Genomic DNA, 16,604 nt, shown 5'->3' with positions numbered 1-16,604 from the left:
AGAGAGGATTCTCCTTTTCCCCGAGGAGCACCAACAAACACAACGCGTCCTGTTTGTCACCGCAGAGGTCCCAAGCCACACGCCCTCCCTCACAGCACACACCAGGACCAGCACCCTGAGCCTGGCTAGGGACACAACACTTATTGCTTTGGGGGATGTTTTTACCTCCCTCCTGTGTTTCCCAGCTGACTGTGCTTCCCACAGGAGGTCTCCATCAAGTACTCGAGGTCTTTGGATGAAAGGTACAATCCGGTTTCAGTGCAAAATGCTGTGGAGGAGTTCAAGCTCCGTGCAGGACATTGTGAGTCCAGGAAATTGCCAGATTTGGTCTCCCTACCTGCATCCCTCTACAGTCACACAGGAATGGCAGGGAGTATTCCAACCCTGGAACAAAGTCCAACCACTTAAATAGATCCCTAATATATTCTACAAGCTATTTACTATATAAAAAGCAACATTATTTTCAGTTTTGTACACTCGTGCTGAAAAGTGGGAAATACCAGCATTAAGGCTGCCTGCTGTGCCAGCCACCAACCTGGAATCATCACCCATTCCTGCCCTTAAACCCTGGCACCAAGAATGTTCTACACCAACCCCCTCAAAATGCCCTTTTTCCCAGTGCTTTTCCTGTTCCAGGCGCCCCAAAATTTTAACTCAACTTCCCCACATTCCTACAAGGTTTCCTACAAATGGGGCATAAAAATTAAATTATGAGTCACGGTGTAATTTTTTTTTCCTTTTCATGACATCCAACCACAGCACTGCTGCTGTCCCCGGACTGTTCTCCTCCTCCTCTCCTGGGGTGTTCAGGGCTTGCGTGCAGAAGCACCAGGCCTCAAACAACCCCTCACCCTCGTGCAGACCCCAGAAAACCCAGAAAAACCCTGCCAAGCCTCCCAGGGCTGTATGGATGGGACAGGGACATGGAGGGGTCACACTCTGGCACCAACATCCCCACTTCCATCCAGTGGGACTCCTACACCCCTGCACCAGTGCCCAGCACACAGTCTGAGCTTGAAAGGCAGCCTTAATCCTGGCATTTCCCAAGCTTTTGAGCAGTCACTCCTTAGGTTTCAGCCAAGGCCACCTGTGCATCCTGTGTGACTCGAGTTTCAGGCTGTGGCAACAGCAGAGCCTTGCTCAGGTGTCACTGACTCCCACTCCCAGGGCCAGAGGGGAGCAGTGCTGCTCTGTGAGCCCCCAGCCCGGGCAGGAATTCCCTGCAAGAGCAGCTCATTCCATGCAGGGCACACACCAGACTGCCTCAGGGGGTTCATGGTGCTCAACTGGAGCAACACTGCTCTAACAGCGGTCTGTGCTGCTCACCAGGACAACCCAGCATCAACCTGCCCTTCAAGGCCTGGCTGTGTGAAGGAGGATCAACAAAAACAGGACATTGCCATGTGGATTTTTCTCTTTGCAATATCATGTCTACAGTGAAACATTCATAGCTGCTCAACAGAGTAAAAATATGCTACATGAGAACTGTACCAGAAAATGCAGGATCCTGGGAGAGCTGGGGGAGTGTGCAGATAAAAACCAGAATGGAACAGCCAGCTTCAAAATATGCCACTGGAAACAGAGGAGGGAATGACCACAGTTCTGCTTTCCCAGCAGTGTGGCAGACACTGGAATGGGTGCAATGCCCAGACTCCCATGCTGGTGTCAGGATGGGCACAGCCCTCCCTTGGAGCAGCATGGGAGAGCTGGGAATGTGCTCTGGGGCTGCCCTCAGGCAGGGACTGTCCCTCCCACTGTCCCCCCTGCACTGGAACCACCCCAGCTCTGTGGCACAGCCAGGAGGGACAGGGGGAGGTGACACCAGAGCACAGTCTGGGGATCCAGGGAGCTGCAGATCCATAGGAAACACGGGAAGCAGAGGGGAGCCTGCTCTCCTGGGAAGCACACACAGCCTGGATGGCAGACAAACCACCCAGGCAGCTGGGTCTGAGCTCAGAGCGTGTCCTGGGGAATGAATTTACAAAGTGCCACTGGTCCTTGGACCCAAATGTAATGTACAGGATATATTACAGCAAACAGCAGCCCTGCAGCTTGTGCCAGCCCCTCTCTGCACTGCCTGCAGAAGGACTCCAATATCCACACTCTTTACAACAGACTCCTTCCTTTTCACATGGAGGAAAATAAAAACTTAAGTTAAACCAGCAAGAAATAAAAAGTATGGAACGTGTGTGTCCTGGTCAGCCCCCTTTGTGCATCCCAATCAGACTGGAGAGCTTCTCACAGTGCTCAAGTTTCAGGGACTCTGCTTTCTGTTTTAACCGCTCATCTCTGTAGAGCTTGGCCAAATTGGACAAATCAGACTCTGAAAGATGAAAAAAAAAAGTATTAGGATGAAGTCCTGAGACTCCTTTAAAGAACTGTTTCTAAGTGCTTGGTTATTCTTGTGGCACTTTTAAATTTTAATTTTGGTGGGTATTGAAGCCAGGGAGGTGAACAGCTACCCAAGGGACTCGTCTGAAAGGCCTCCCTGCCCTTTCATTAACAATCTCAAATGCACTTTGCATTTTGTTCCCCTTCTTCTCAAAAGCCACATAAAACTGAAATAATCCCATTGTTTAAATTATTTCCTCCCAGTAATTCAGAGAAGTTGCTTTTGCTGATTAGCTGAGCAAGTCTTAATATAGGTTTTTCCCTGCAGAATAATTTGGCTGCAGGATTAGATGCACCGAGGAGAACAGCAGTAATTTACTTCTGAAAAGGTCAACATCTCCGTAAGCACAGGCTACCTGATGACACTCCATTTTTCAAAGAGCTTTTATACACCTTACAAGCCCCTCATTTTACAAAATTATTCTGAGTGGAAAGAACTTCAATAGATCCTTTCATGCCTTACGTCCTCTGTCCCTGTCCCACTGAAATTTAAAGCCATTTAACCCTCCTCCCACTCACTGCAAAGCTTCACAAACTGACAGGCAGGAACAGCTCATTTTAGAGCAGGAATCCATTTACAGGTTTATAACCAAAATACCACTCAAGCAGTGCTGGGCACAGCCTTGTTGTCCTGGGTTGACTATATGATGCTTTTATCCCCAATCGTCTCATTCTGTTTATGTTGAATAATAATAAGTTTTGTACCTTTAAGAGTGTTACAGAGAGTGAAGGGGGAGAGAGAAGAAGCGCACAGTTTTGTTTTTCAGACACTGCACTCACTCCTCCACATTCCTGCTCCTGACTGTGTTGTCTGTGGACAGACAGCGGGACAGAGAGCTCTTCTTTTGCTTTTTAGTTAGTGTTAGCTAGCTGAGGCAAAGAAGTTCCCTGGACTGGTTTTTTTTTCCCTTTTCTTTGGACCTCTTGGAACTGCTCTGGACTGAACACCCAGGAGAGCACCGGCAGCTGCAGCTGTGGCCACCGGGCCAGCCCTGGCCTGCGACAATTCCAGCACTGAGAGACTGATCAGAGACTGAGTGAGCTGCTGCTTGAACCCAGGGTTTTCTCAGTTTGTCATCTCTTTTAGAGTGGCAAGGAGTCTCATTGTTTTGATACTGCTTTGGTCTTATTGTTTAATAAACAGGGGTTTTTTTCCACCTTTCTCCAAGGAGGTATTTTTCTTTTCCTCCCGGACCAGTTGAGGGGGGACCCCCCCAAAGGAGCTCCGGTGGGAAAAGCAGATCCAATCGGCCCCTCCCCCCCCAACTGGTCCGGGAGGAAAGAAAAATACCTCCTTGGAGAAAGGTGGAAAAAAACCCCTGTTTATTAAACAATAAGACCAAAGCAGTATCAAAACAATGAGACTCCTTGCCACTCTAAAAGAGATGACAAACTGAGAAAAACCCCGGGTTCAAGCAGCAGCTCACTCAGTCTCTGATCAGTCTCTCAGTGCTGGAATTGTCGCAGGCCAGGGCCGGCCCGGTGGGCCACAGCTGCAGCTGCCGGTGCTCTCCTGGGTGTTCAGTCCAGAGCAGTTCCAAGAGGTCCAAAGAAAAAGGGAAAAACCAGTCCAGGGAACTTCTTTGCCTCAGCTAGCTAACACTAACTAAAAAGCAAAAGAAGAGCTCTCTGTCCCGCTGTCTGTCCGCAGACAACACAGTCAGGAGCAGGAATGTGGAGGAGTGAGTGCAGTGTCTGAAAACAAACTGCGCGCTTCTTCTCTCTCCCCCTTCACTCTCTGGAACACTCTTAAAGGTACAAAACTTATTATTATTCAACATAAACAGAATGAGACGATTGGGGATAAAAGCATCATATAGTCAACCCAGGACACTTGTCAAGCCTCCAGTAAAAACCAGGCTCAGGTAATTGTCCCTGAGCCCAGAGTCCCTGGAGTTGTGCAGTGGAGAATCTCAGTTTACACTTATCCAATTGAGGAAAATTATTCCCTGCACTTTTGACAGTGTTCATTCCATCACATTTGCTCCTTGTGGATTTCAATCTGTCACAGAGTGGCTTTCCTGAAGCCTTTTCTTCAAGGAGATTCTAAAATATTGAATTCCAACTATATTTCCATTGGATATACAGAAGGAATTCCTCCCTGGCAGGGTGGGCAGGCCCTGGCACAGGGTGTCCAGAGCAGCTGGGGCTGCCCCTGGCAGTGCCCAAGGCCAGGCTGGATGGGGCTGGGAGCAGCCTGGGACAGTGGGAAGTGTCCCTGCTCATGGCAAGGGGTGGAACTGGATGGACTTTAAAGCCTTTTCCAACCCAAACCATTCCATGATTCTGTGATACTTATCCTGACTTGGTTTTCAGCTGCCTCTTTGTGACTCCAAGCTCTCTGCAGCCTCACTTTACAACAGAGCCATCCCATCTGAACCATCTCCTGTAAAACCTGGCATGTGCTTTTTGAACCCAACTGTGCCCCAGATTTCAGAAGACCCAAACCCACAGCACACCCAACTTTCACACAGTGCTCTGCTGAGAGTCTGCTGCAGCACTGTAAAACTGCCTGGCTGAACAATGTACAACCAATCCATTATTTTAAATGTTTTCCTTAAGGTTGTTGGACACCAGATAATGCTTTTCAAGTCTTAAAATCAAGGACTTTAAAACCCAAGCTGTTCCTGCACTACTCATCTCTGTCTGTTTTGCTGGTGCTCAAGGGAAACGTGCCCTCAGTAAACACAACAAATGGACTATAAATAGACATTCAACTGACAAGAGGCTCATCACACCAATTCCAACACTTCAGCAAGGATTAAGGGACCCACACTGTGCAGCAACAGCTGACTAAGAACTGCCTCAGCATCTGCAGAACTTTCCCTCAGCACTCCATCCTGCATTCAGAGTTTATTTTTACACACATGACCGTCCCAAGCTCAGCCCAGTCTCAGCCATGGCAGGCTGGGAAGCGCTCTGAAAACGGTGAGTTTTTAATGACAGCAGTGGCCTCAGGCTGTGCTAACTGTGCCTGCTGGGAATGCATTGGCAGCTGGTGACTAACACAGCCCCTGAGTGCACAAAGCTCTGGGGGAGCAGGGCTTGGCAGGCACTTGGCACTCCAGGCTGGATCATCTCCCCTCTCTGGGCTCCCTCAGCCTCACAAACCCTGTCCCACCTTTGGGGCTGGGCTCTGCTCAGCTCCAGCTCTCTGTGGCAGAGACCATGTGGTGACTCTCAGCTGCACAAGGTCAATTAAAGGGGTTTTTCTGTAGGAAAGAAACTCTTCCCTTTAGCAAGTGTACTTTTATGAGTATGAACATCCACGTTATCCCTGGAGGCTGCTCCTGCCAGCCACAGACACTCAAAGCTCACAAATCAAACACACCAAAAACTTCAGGGCTTTTATGGTCTTATATTGTATGTTCTTTTCCTTTTTCACTTCAGAGCCTGCATCTTTTAATTTCTCTTTAAAAGCAGGATTGGTAACTTTTATGTAAAATAAGCTAAAACAAACCTTCCCATCAAACACCTGTAAAGAGCCTGGAGTCACCAACACTACTGTTACCTCTCCTTGAGGATTAAACGAGTCTTCTTTAGATAAATTGGTAAAGAAACTGAAAACAAGTGCAAAGGCACCTTTTGGCAGTGTGCTGAGGACTGTTCTGCACAGAGCAATTAAAAGCCCCCACCAGGGTGTGAAAGCAGCTACTGAACACTCACACAATTTGTTCAGCTTCCTTTACACACAGCACTACTCGGTGTTGACTCATTTGAAGGTGCTGAGCTCTTCAGGTGAATAAAATCAGTCACAACGTCCCAGCCTAAGCTACTCCTTGGGATTTGATTTCTTACCATTGTGCAAACAGCAGGAATTTGCTGTCTCTTCAACAAAGCAGATCAGTAGCAATTAGCAAGCAATAAAATATGGGGTTAACATGTCTTTATTTGTGCCACTGATCCACTCAGGGCTGAGTGAGAACAACGATTTTGAATTCTCACTCACATCTGTGTTCTTCCTTTCTGCATTCAATTCTTGTTTTTGAAAGACTTGAAAATGGTGAAAAACATGATCTCCAACTCAGCTAAAGATAGAAAATGCAAATAACAACCAAACCACAGAAGCATGCCCTGAAAACTGATACCAGGAACAGCCCACTGCAAAGGAGCCAAGAGCACCTGGACACACTCTGGACTCTCTTGAAGAAAATTTAAGGAAAAAGTTACAGAAACTTCTTGTGGAGACAGTTAAAGCAAAACTGATTCTGCTCCAGCAAAGGAAACATGGAATAGGTGATGTCTCGAGATTTTTCCAGCCTAGCAATCTGTCAGGGCTAGATAAATGTGGTGGGTTGTATGTTCAGACCATCACTAAGGGTTATTCAAGCATAAAACCTGAGCGGAAAAAAGTGTCTCAAATGGTGAACTCTACTTTCCACTCATCTTTCAGAATCACTTGAAATGGATTTTGACAGATCTCAAGAATAGCAAATTCAGTGTTAAGAGCAGATGTGAGACACTTTAAACCAGTGCAAGGCTGAGATGTTACAAGGATTGGAAACTGAGGTTAAAAGCAGCAGAACTTTGTGAAGCACAGCCACCCCCAGCCCCTGAAACACCCCTGGGACAGAAATAACTTACTTTGCTGTTTCTCCTTCCAGCAGCTGGTCTGAATATAGTCTATGTAATCTTTCTCAACTGTTTTCTCAAGCTCTTGAAGTTCTGCTCCTTGATAATTCTTTTCAAAGTTTTTATCAACATAGTAAGGCACCTGCAAGTTCTCTGTTTCTCTGCTCACAACGTGGCCGATGGACCTGTGTGAGCAGCAGGGAGAAATCACATGTTCCAGCAGTTCAGACCTCAAAAAATCAAGAGCTATTTCCCCATATTAGCATTTCCAGAGGAAAATATTTACAGCAATATTTGTACAGCTCATTTCTGCAAGATTATGGCTCCCTCAACCATTCAGTCAGGAAATTACAATCTCAGGGACAGCAAGCTGTGCAGTACAAACAGAACCCACCCTGCTGCTACAACCATAGGAAAATATCCCAGAGTCTTAAAAACTTAGGGAACAATGCAGTTGGATCTGGATTTTCCCATTTTTTTGGATCCTTTAGTAGGAATAAAACTTAGCAAAGGGAATTTCTAGTTACACTTTTCTTCAGGGTTTTATAATCATAAGTAAGCAAAGTGAGGCATGGAACAGGCTGGAAAATACCCTGTAGGAAGAATCAGCCCCTCTGACACAGTCACTGGGTTAAACCACACTCCTGGAGTGAATTTCCCTATTTGAGCAGATACCCAAAGCCTCTGCTCAAATCACTGCCCACAGAGAGAGGCAGGCAGCCAAAACACCAAGGTTACACTCAAAAGAATCCTGTTTGCCCCTTTTTCCTGGACTCCTCTTTTCCTTCTCCTCCCTGTGCCTCAGAGGTGTCCCCAGTTTCTTTTTTTTAGGCTGTTCAGTGTTTCAAGGCCATGATTTAGATCAACAGCCTAACTGTGAACTCAGGCCTGACTACCTCCCATCACCAGGAGAAGGGGAGGAGGTGAAGAAAAGCAGCTCAGCTGCTGTGGGGGCAGCGTGGGAGGTTTCACATGGGACTGGCAGATAGCAAAAACACTCCCTGGGAAAAAAAAAGCCACCCAAAAAACATCCACCCTCCTGCTCTTTTCTGAGGGCCTCACACTGACATCGTGTGGTAAAAAACAATGAGGGGTGCTGGGCTGCTCTGGCACAGGAGAGAGGCAAGGCTGGACTGAGCAGTTTTGCTCCCAGAAGGGAACAAGGGGACTGTTGGGAGCACTCTGCTGGCTGCCCCAAACCTGCCAACCCCACTCCTCTCTCAGTGAGCCAGCCCAGCTCAGCTCTTTCCCTCCTGCAGCCCTGGGAGCAGCACGTGGCTTTCCCTCTGCCCCACAGGCTCCCAGGACAGCAGCTCTGGGGGGATCCTGCTGCTCCCAGAGCCCACCAGTCCCAGGGCCCTAATCCTCTGGAGTGGTTAAACCAGGGCATCTCAAAGCTTTAATGATCTGCTGAGCTTCCAGTGGAATTCATGCTCCAGACAAGATTTGGATTTATACTGCAAAGCACAGGTTTCATTTTTTAGCTGCTTTCCAGAGGAACCTCAGGGGCGATCCACAAATTCTGAGAGTGGGTTAGATGAGAAGCTGATCCACACCCACACTCTCCATCCTGTATCACTGTGCAAAACCATTCCACACCAGCTGAGGAAGGTTTCTGACCCTCACAGTTCAGCACTGTGTGCACTGAAGCTCCCCACAGGTAACTTCACAGTGCTCACAACTCATCAGTGCAGGCTGGTGCTATTTCCTTATTTACAAACTGGTAACATTTTCTATAAAGAGCAGAACATTAATGTGCATTTTGTTATCAAACCCAACTTCCATCAGCCTCCATCCTGCAAACAGCAGCAGCAGAAAAATGTGATTTTAAAGGACTTACGATTTGTAGAATAAGCTGTAGGGTGGGTTGGTGGCCATCAGCTGGGTTATAACTGACACTATTATGATGATGAAAACTGGCATCAACTGGATAAATGCAGAGTATGAATTCTGAAAAGTACAAGGATTAGCAGTCAAGAAAATACAGAGATGGAAAAAGGCATCTGTTCACAGAAGCCAGGCTATCAATCATAGTGTTCCATGTAAACTTTGAAGAAAAAAGAGGAAGTATTTTGGGATTTTGAGAGGGCAGACATTGTAATTTCTAAATAACCTTTATTAATAATATCAGAACACTCCTGAACACAATCTTCTTTCCATGATCTTTTCCCCTGCCCCTTCCTTCACAGTGCCCACAGCACTACTGTACCTGTCAGTGTGCAATCCAGCCTGCAGTTCCTGTGTGCCTACAGCTTTCCTGCAGCCTCTGAATTGGCTCCCCTTTGTAAAGATCTCAGCCTCTGCCCAAGCCCTGCATTTAATGCCTGAGCAGGAAAGGGTTAAGAGCTCCCAGCAGTGTAACTTCAGACAGGATGCAAGCATTGGGGCTTTTGATTGGATTCATTTGGCAAAACAAAAGAGTGGAAATGCTATCAAAGAAAAAACACTGCTGCTTCCTTCTGCCCTTCCATTTCTTTCTCAACTGGCTTCTAAAATGCCTTTTCTTATGCAGAGGAAAATAAAATATGCAGCTCTTTAGGCTTTGCCCTCTGGCCTGGGATAGCAACAAGGATTCCTGATCCAGCAGTACTGGGATTTACAAGATCCCAGGATCACTGAGGTTGGAAAAGCCCTCCAGGATCATTGAGTCCAAACCCTGCCTGATCCCCTCCTTGTCCCCAGCCCAGAGCTCTCAGTGCCACCTCCAGCCCTTCCTGGGCACCTCCAGGGATGGGCACTCCAGACCCCCCTGGGCAGCCCCTCCCAATCCCTGAGCCCCCTTTCCATGGGGAAATTCCTGCTGTGCCCACCCTGGGCCTGCCCTGGCCCAGCCTGAGGCCGTTCCCTCTGCTCCTGTCCCTGTTCCCTGGAGCACAGCCCGACCCCCCGGCTGTCCCCTCCTGGCAGGAGCTGTGCAGAGCCACAAGGGCCCCCTGAGCCTCCTTTGCTCCAGGCTGAGCCCCTGCCCAGCTCCCTCAGCCTCTCCTGGGGCTCCAGCCCCTGCCCAGCTCCATTCCCTGCCCTGGACATGCTCCAGCCCCTCAGTGTCTTCCCTGAAATGAGGGGCTGGATTCACTTCCCCCAGCTTAGCTATCTGTCAGCTGTACCAGGCTTTTTTTTTTGAGCCTGAAACTCACAAGGCAAAGCTCATCTTCCTTGGAGAATGATCCCTGGAGGTTAACAGACTGCCTCCAGAGGAAGATCTTGCCAAGGCAGGTGCCAGGTGTGTATGTGCACTGACAACAAAGGACACCTTGTGTCTCATCTGGAAGTCTCAGTAGGCAGAAATGTGTCCCAGGCCCATCCTGTCCCCAGCTGGAAGAGGCCTGTGCAGCCCCTGGGTGCTCATTTACTGAAGGATTAAATACACCTTGAGGACAAGCCACAACTTCCACATCCATCACCAGTCCCCATTTGTACTTGTTGTAGGATTACCAAGCACTGGAGCAGCAAAACCTCAGTGACAGAACCTGGAGGGCCTGAGATGCTGTAAATACAATGGATCTTTACAGCAGTGGTTCATAAAAGCCAACCCAGTGACAAAGAAAACATCCACTGTGGCTGCAGCCCTCTGAGCCCTCCAGCATGGGAGGGCTTGTCCTGGCTTTGCAAGAGGATCCCTCACCCTGCTGAGCTGCTGAATTATTTAAGCTGAGCAGATCTCTGCTCCTGGCTACCTGTGGCCTGTGCTCCTCCTCCTCTGGCTCCTGCGTCCACGCCCGCTCCCGGTGCCTCCGTGGGTAGTAGTGAGCATCTCTGGCTACATTGGAGAACATGTGGATGTTCCCTGCAAAGAAACCAGCACAGACCCACGGCTCACCAGCTGCTGCTGCTCACCTGCACTCCTCAGCTTCCACTGAGTTGTACTCCACAGCCTGAATTACAGCTGGGAGATCTCAGAGTAAAAAGTACAAACCACCTCAGAATTAAGCACCAGCACAATGTTATTCCAAAAAGCCTACCAGAGAAATTGTAGTGTGCCCCAATCAATCTTGATTTGAATCAAGCTGCAGAAACATGTTCTGATTTGTATGATTGTATCTCATATTTTAATGCTGTTCGTGTCACATTCACTTGCAAGGCTGTGGCAGGAAAATGAATTTGCTTCACCAGGCTCAGGCTGTGAATTATGGTCTCCCATAATTACTGAATGTGGTCTTCTACCCTCCATTCTAATTCCTCTGCCTTCAAGCCATTAATAATATCACTTAATTATTTTATAATAAAGAAAGAGATTTTAAAAAGAGTAAAAAAGTAGAACCATTCAGGATTTTCTTTCTTGCACACAGAATGTGGTTGATTTATTTTTAAAAAATCTAAAATGAGGGAAGAATTGCATTTGCTGCTTCAATTTGAAGCTCAGGATCTGATTTTATCACCATATGAATATCTTAATAATAGCTGCGCTCTCCTCTTTTGAAATTCAGAATATCTTTGTGTTAGAGAATTGAAATCTGTGGCTTATCATCACAACAGAAATGCAAAACTATTTTTAAGCCCTGGGAAAGATGTCACATTATTTTATACTCTTATCCTGTCCTTTTTTTGAGTTTCCCAGAGAATTCTGCAAGAAACCTGGGCAAAGGTGACCTCTGCTATTGTGTCAAAACCTCTGTTCCACTGCTTGTTCAAAGATTTTCCAAGCTCCAGGCATGTGTGCAGTCAGAGCTCCAACAGTGAGCCAAGCCAGGCTGGCCCCAAGGAGGAAAGTTTCTTTTGGGGAAAAAGAAAGTTTATTTCCATCCTTCAACATTGCTCAGACAGGATTTTATCAAGCTGGGAAAAGAAGCAGCTAATATGGGAAAAGAAGAATGGCTTTTATAGGGGTGCCTAGAACAAAAAGTTTTCCCAAATATTAAATTTCTCCAAGGATTTCTGGCAGCAGTTTCTTTTGTTCCGGTGCATTTATTTTTTATTTGAAGAACTTGTAGCCTCTCTTCATTACAACTGCAACACTCTGCCAAGTGGAGTCTCCTTTGAGTTTTATCACATTTAACATTTTAAATTTAACTATTTTTCCATGGAATATCCATAGAGGAAAACTGCTCAGTAAACATAAAGCCATAAATCTGCCCTCAAAAGCCCAGTGAGGAAACTCTTGTTTACTACCAACACCCACTACTACAAAATTATATTTTTATTTTCTTACTCTTTGCTGCTTTGCTAAAAATTCCCATTTTCTCCTTCATGCCAGTAACTCTGATAAACCTGCTGTGCCCTGTACCCAAACTCTTCACACATCTCCTCAATTTCCTGTCCTCAACTCCTGTCCCCCCCAGCCCACTCCATGAGGGTGATGTCCCACACAGGGCACATCCAGGTGCAATTCCCTGCACAGTCAGAGATGGAAAACTTGCAGACTCCAGCTGGAATTACACACCATGCTGGGGCTGGCTTTGCATATCCACTGGTGCAAGTCTGGGATCTGAGGTCCCCTTAGCTGCAAGCTGCACCACTCATCATCTGTGTGTCTTCAGGCTGTAGTAACTGGTGTGTACCTCACTGTTTGTGACACCTTGGAGGTGAAAAGTTCCCAGGAGGGCTAAAGCAACTCCTTAGATGCTGCCAGGAAGGCCCTTAAAGTGCTCACAACGTAGAGATTTCCTTTTAACCCATTGATCTTGCAGGATCTTTCTATTTTTCCTACAAATCCAAACACCAAGGCTGGGCTGAGACATGCACTGAGCTACTCCAGGTGCAGCTCCCATGGCTGTGTCACTGATCCTGCACAGCCCTGGATCCTGCACAGCCCTGGGATCCTGCACATCCATGGGATCCTGCACAGCCCTGGGTCCTGCACATCCCTGGGATCCTGCACATCCATGGGATCCTGCACATCCATGGGATTCTGCACAGCTCTGGGATCCTGCACAGCCCCTGCACAGCTCCTGGGATCCTGCACATCCATGGGATCCTGCACAGCTCTGGGATCCTGCACAGCCCCTGCACAGCCCCTGGGATCCTGCACAGCCCCTGGATGTTCCTTTCCTGGCAGGCAGGAAAAGGAAGCACTTGCTGAGCTCCCAGGCTGTAATCCCATTACAGCACAGGCTGCTGGGAGGCACAGGAGCTCCTGCTCCCCCTGAGAGCACAGCTCCAGGAGCTGGTTCCTGCTGGCCTGGAATGCTCTCAGGTGCCTCAAGTACAACCCAGGCATGGATCTGTTCATGTTGGAAAAGACCTCTGAGGTCACTGAGTCCCACCATGATGGAAAACAACTCTGATCCCCTCTCATTCACACCCTGTATTACCTCCCATACCATTACTGGCTTCAGATGATGGAGGGAATAAAAGAGAGGCAGAAATCCAATGTGGAAGGGTTTCTGCTCTTTTCAGATGTGTCATCAACTCCCTGAGCAGTCCCAAGGGAAGCTGAACTTCCTCATGGTTTACAGAATCACAGAATATCTGAGTTGGAAGGAACTCCCAAGGATCATCCAGCCCCTGGCCCTGCCCAGACCCCCCAGCAATCCTCCCTGTGCATCCCTGGTGTCCAAAGGCTCCTGGAGCTCTGGCAGCCTTGGGGCTGTGCCCATTCCCTGGGCAGTGCCAGCACCCTCTGGGGGAAGAAACTTCTCCCAAAACCCAGCCTGGCCCTGCCCTGGCTCAGCCACAGCTGCTCCCTCAGGGTTAATCAGTGCACTGCCCCTTGAAACCACTGCAGCCAGGTACTGACCTGTAGGGAAGTGCCCACCAAAAAACACATTGAATATTTCTTCTGGTGTGATGTCTGCTTCGAACTCAGTGTAGTAATTGTAGTGCCTGGCCTGGCCAGAGCCGACGTGCTCGTGGTCACTCCCGAGTTCATCGTAGCGGAGCCGCTTCTCAGGGTTGCTCAGGACTGCAAAAGCATTGCCTATTGCTGGAGAGGGAATCAGAACCAGTGTTACATTCCCAGAGCTCACACTTCTGGAAGTGGAGCAGCAGAAAAAGCCCAAACAAGCCTAGGAAATTTGTGCTTGACCAAAGATTCAGCTACTTCTACAAAAGGTGTGTAACAGCTCTGCCATTACCTGTGATGGAAACCACTTCCTGCTGTCACTGATGCCAGCAGAAACACAAAAGTGTCCAGGTATATGGAGAGACTTGAAATAATTGTTAAACTGACATGACATTCACTTCAGCCAAGAAATTGGTGAGAATGGAGCATTTTATCAGCTCAAGTTTGGTCTGAGTGCACCTCCATATCCCACAGACAATTAACACAAAGTTAATAACTGCAGGCACCAATTAAAATGCACAGGGCTATCCCAGGTTTCTCCTGCTGACTGAGATGCTCCTGAAGATGTGTGACACATCTGTTTCACACCTCACATCCAACCACTCAGGAGGGTTAGTATGGCTCATCTTCTTCTTTGATCTCTGACAGAACAAGTTCATAGACAAATACAAGCCAAACACAAACAAATAAAGGACAGCTCTGCAGAAGCTCCTTGTTTAAACAGACTGAATGAGTCACTGGTTTCCTCGTGCTGGGCTGCACGGAAAGGGGAAATATGTGTGAGTTTAGACAGTAACACTGCAGCAAAACTGGGAACTCCAGACACAGTACATTGGATTCAATTTCATATTCCCATATATATACATAAAAATAAAAATTTATTCATGACAAGGAGTAGTTATTGATGACAAAAACCCAATTCTCTTGCATGGCCGGTGCCAGTTCTAAGTTCTGAACCTTCTCCAGTATCATGGAATCCCAGAATGGTTTGGGTTGGAAGGAACCATGAAGATCACCTCATTCCAATCTCCTGCCATCAGCAGGGACAGCTCCCACTTGATGAGGTTGCTCCAAGCCCCATCCAAGTTGGCCTTGGACACTTGCAGGGATCCAGGGACAGCCACATCGGCTCTGGACACCCTCTGCCAGGGCCTCAGCACCCTCACAGGGAAGAATTTCTTCCTAATATCCCATCCATCCCTGCCCTCGGACTGTGCAGAGGCCATTCCCTGTGTCCTGTCCCTCCAGATCCTCGTAAAGCTCCTCAGAAGTATCTGGGAATGACACCAGGGATGCATTTCCCATCGTTTCTAAGGGAGACGTGTATTTCGCAGACAGAAATGCAAACCCTGTCGAGGCGCAGGAGGGTTCTGTGAGGCCGCCGCAGTGTCCGTGACCCCGCCGGGCCCCTCGGCACCGGCGCTGCCCTCACGGCGCCCCCCGGGCCCCCTCACCTTTGAAGGCCTCGGTGGCTCCGGGCGCGCGGTTCTTGTCGGGGTGGAACTTGAGGGCCAGCCTGCGGTACGCCCGCTTCAGCTCCTCCTCGCCGGCGTCCCGGCTCACGCCCAGGATCTCGTAATAATCCCGGCACCGCTTGATCCTGAGGGCGCACACGGGGTTATCCCGGGGCCCGCTCGCCGCCGCGCCCCGGGCTCACCCTGCCCCTCCCCGCCGCCCCCCGCGTCCCGCGGGCCCCGCGGCGCCGCTCACCGCTGCACCCCGTCCAGCTGCTCGGCCGTGTAGGTCATGTCGGCCCGCGGCCGCTGCCGCCCCTCGCTCACCGCCCGCCGCCCCGCGCCGCCATCTTGTGCGCGGGGGCTGCTGGGAGCGGGCCCGGCGGCGCCGGCGGGGCGTGACGTCACGGAAAAGCATGTGACGTCATGAGAGGGGGTACTGAGGGGAGCGGGAGGTCATGGAATGGTGGAATGATGGAATGTCATGGAATTGTGGAATGTCCCGAGCAGGAAGGGACCCACCAGGATCACCCCATCCAGCTCCTGTCCCTGCCCAGACCCCCCAGCAGTCCCCCAGTGCATCCCTGGTGCCCAAAGGCTCCTGGAGCTCCGGCAGCCTCGGGGCCATGCCCATTCCCTGGGCAGCCTGGGCAGTGCCAGCACCCTCTGGGGCAGAACCTTTCCCTGCTGTCCATCCCAAAGCTCCCCTTCAGCCGTTCCCTCCTTCCCTGAGCTCTGCCCTGGGCTCCTCTCGGCAGCTGAACCAGCCCAGTGCCCTCAGCCCTCCTCGGGTGGCCCCTGCAGAGCCTTCCCCAGCCCGGCCCCTCCTTTGGGCATCTGGAACAGCTTCAGAAATGTGAGAAATGAAACCCTGGAGATGAGAGCTCTTCTTCAGAGTAGTAATTGCTAGTTGATGTTAATGAAGCTGATAAGGTCTTAATTTGAACTGTTGGTCTGTTGTTAAACATTGAATGTTAGAGTTCTAGGACTTACCTTTGGTTGCCACTGTTAAGTGTTACCATTTTACCCTGTATTTGTATCTCTCTCTGTCACACTCTGTATTTGTACCCCTTTCCCTCCCACCCCGGATTTGTATCCCTTCCTGTTGGGAACCTCTTCCCCTGCTCCCCTGCTCCCAGGAGGACTTGCACCTAGACTGAATTTAAATGAGAGGCTGTGGGAACTATATGAACCCTCTCAAAACAACAAACCAGCACATAAACTATGACTTTAACCCAGCAGAACCGCACTAAGTCACCCACCCTTGACCAGAGCTGGATTCTGTCTTGCCACCCTTAAGCTACAAACCAACACTCTGGTGAGGATGGGAGCCCCACCGCTGCTGAGAGGCAAAGCTGCCCTTCTCCTCCTCAGCATTGTCCTGTGGGAGCAGCGGCGCTGTGCATGACCCGCTCGAGTTCCCCACCCAGAGCTGTCTTTATTAAAGGTCTCTTTAAAGGAGCTGG

The 16,604-nt window shown here is 49.2% G+C and overlaps 1 protein-coding gene across 1 annotated transcript; it reads right to left on the bottom strand.

The window, feature by feature from the left end:
- Positions 1 to 883: 883 nt before the first annotated feature.
- On the bottom strand, positions 884 to 15,555 carry DNAJC18 (DnaJ heat shock protein family (Hsp40) member C18). Its single transcript, XM_074551936.1, has 7 exons — positions 15,395 to 15,555; positions 15,139 to 15,284; positions 13,640 to 13,825; positions 10,641 to 10,750; positions 8,804 to 8,913; positions 6,976 to 7,148; positions 884 to 2,323 (listed from the first exon to the last, which is right to left on the bottom strand). The coding sequence occupies exons 1-7, from the start codon at positions 15,430 to 15,432 to the stop codon at positions 2,199 to 2,201; spliced, it is 888 nt and encodes a 295-aa protein (XP_074408037.1). The 5' UTR covers positions 15,433 to 15,555; the 3' UTR covers positions 884 to 2,198.
- Positions 15,556 to 16,604: the final 1,049 nt, after the last annotated feature.

The sequence above is a fragment of the Zonotrichia albicollis genome, chromosome 15 (assembly GCF_047830755.1).
Source record: "Zonotrichia albicollis isolate bZonAlb1 chromosome 15, bZonAlb1.hap1, whole genome shotgun sequence".
NCBI lineage: Eukaryota > Metazoa > Chordata > Aves > Passeriformes > Passerellidae > Zonotrichia > Zonotrichia albicollis.
This window is presented reverse-complemented; position numbering and strand designations above follow the sequence as displayed.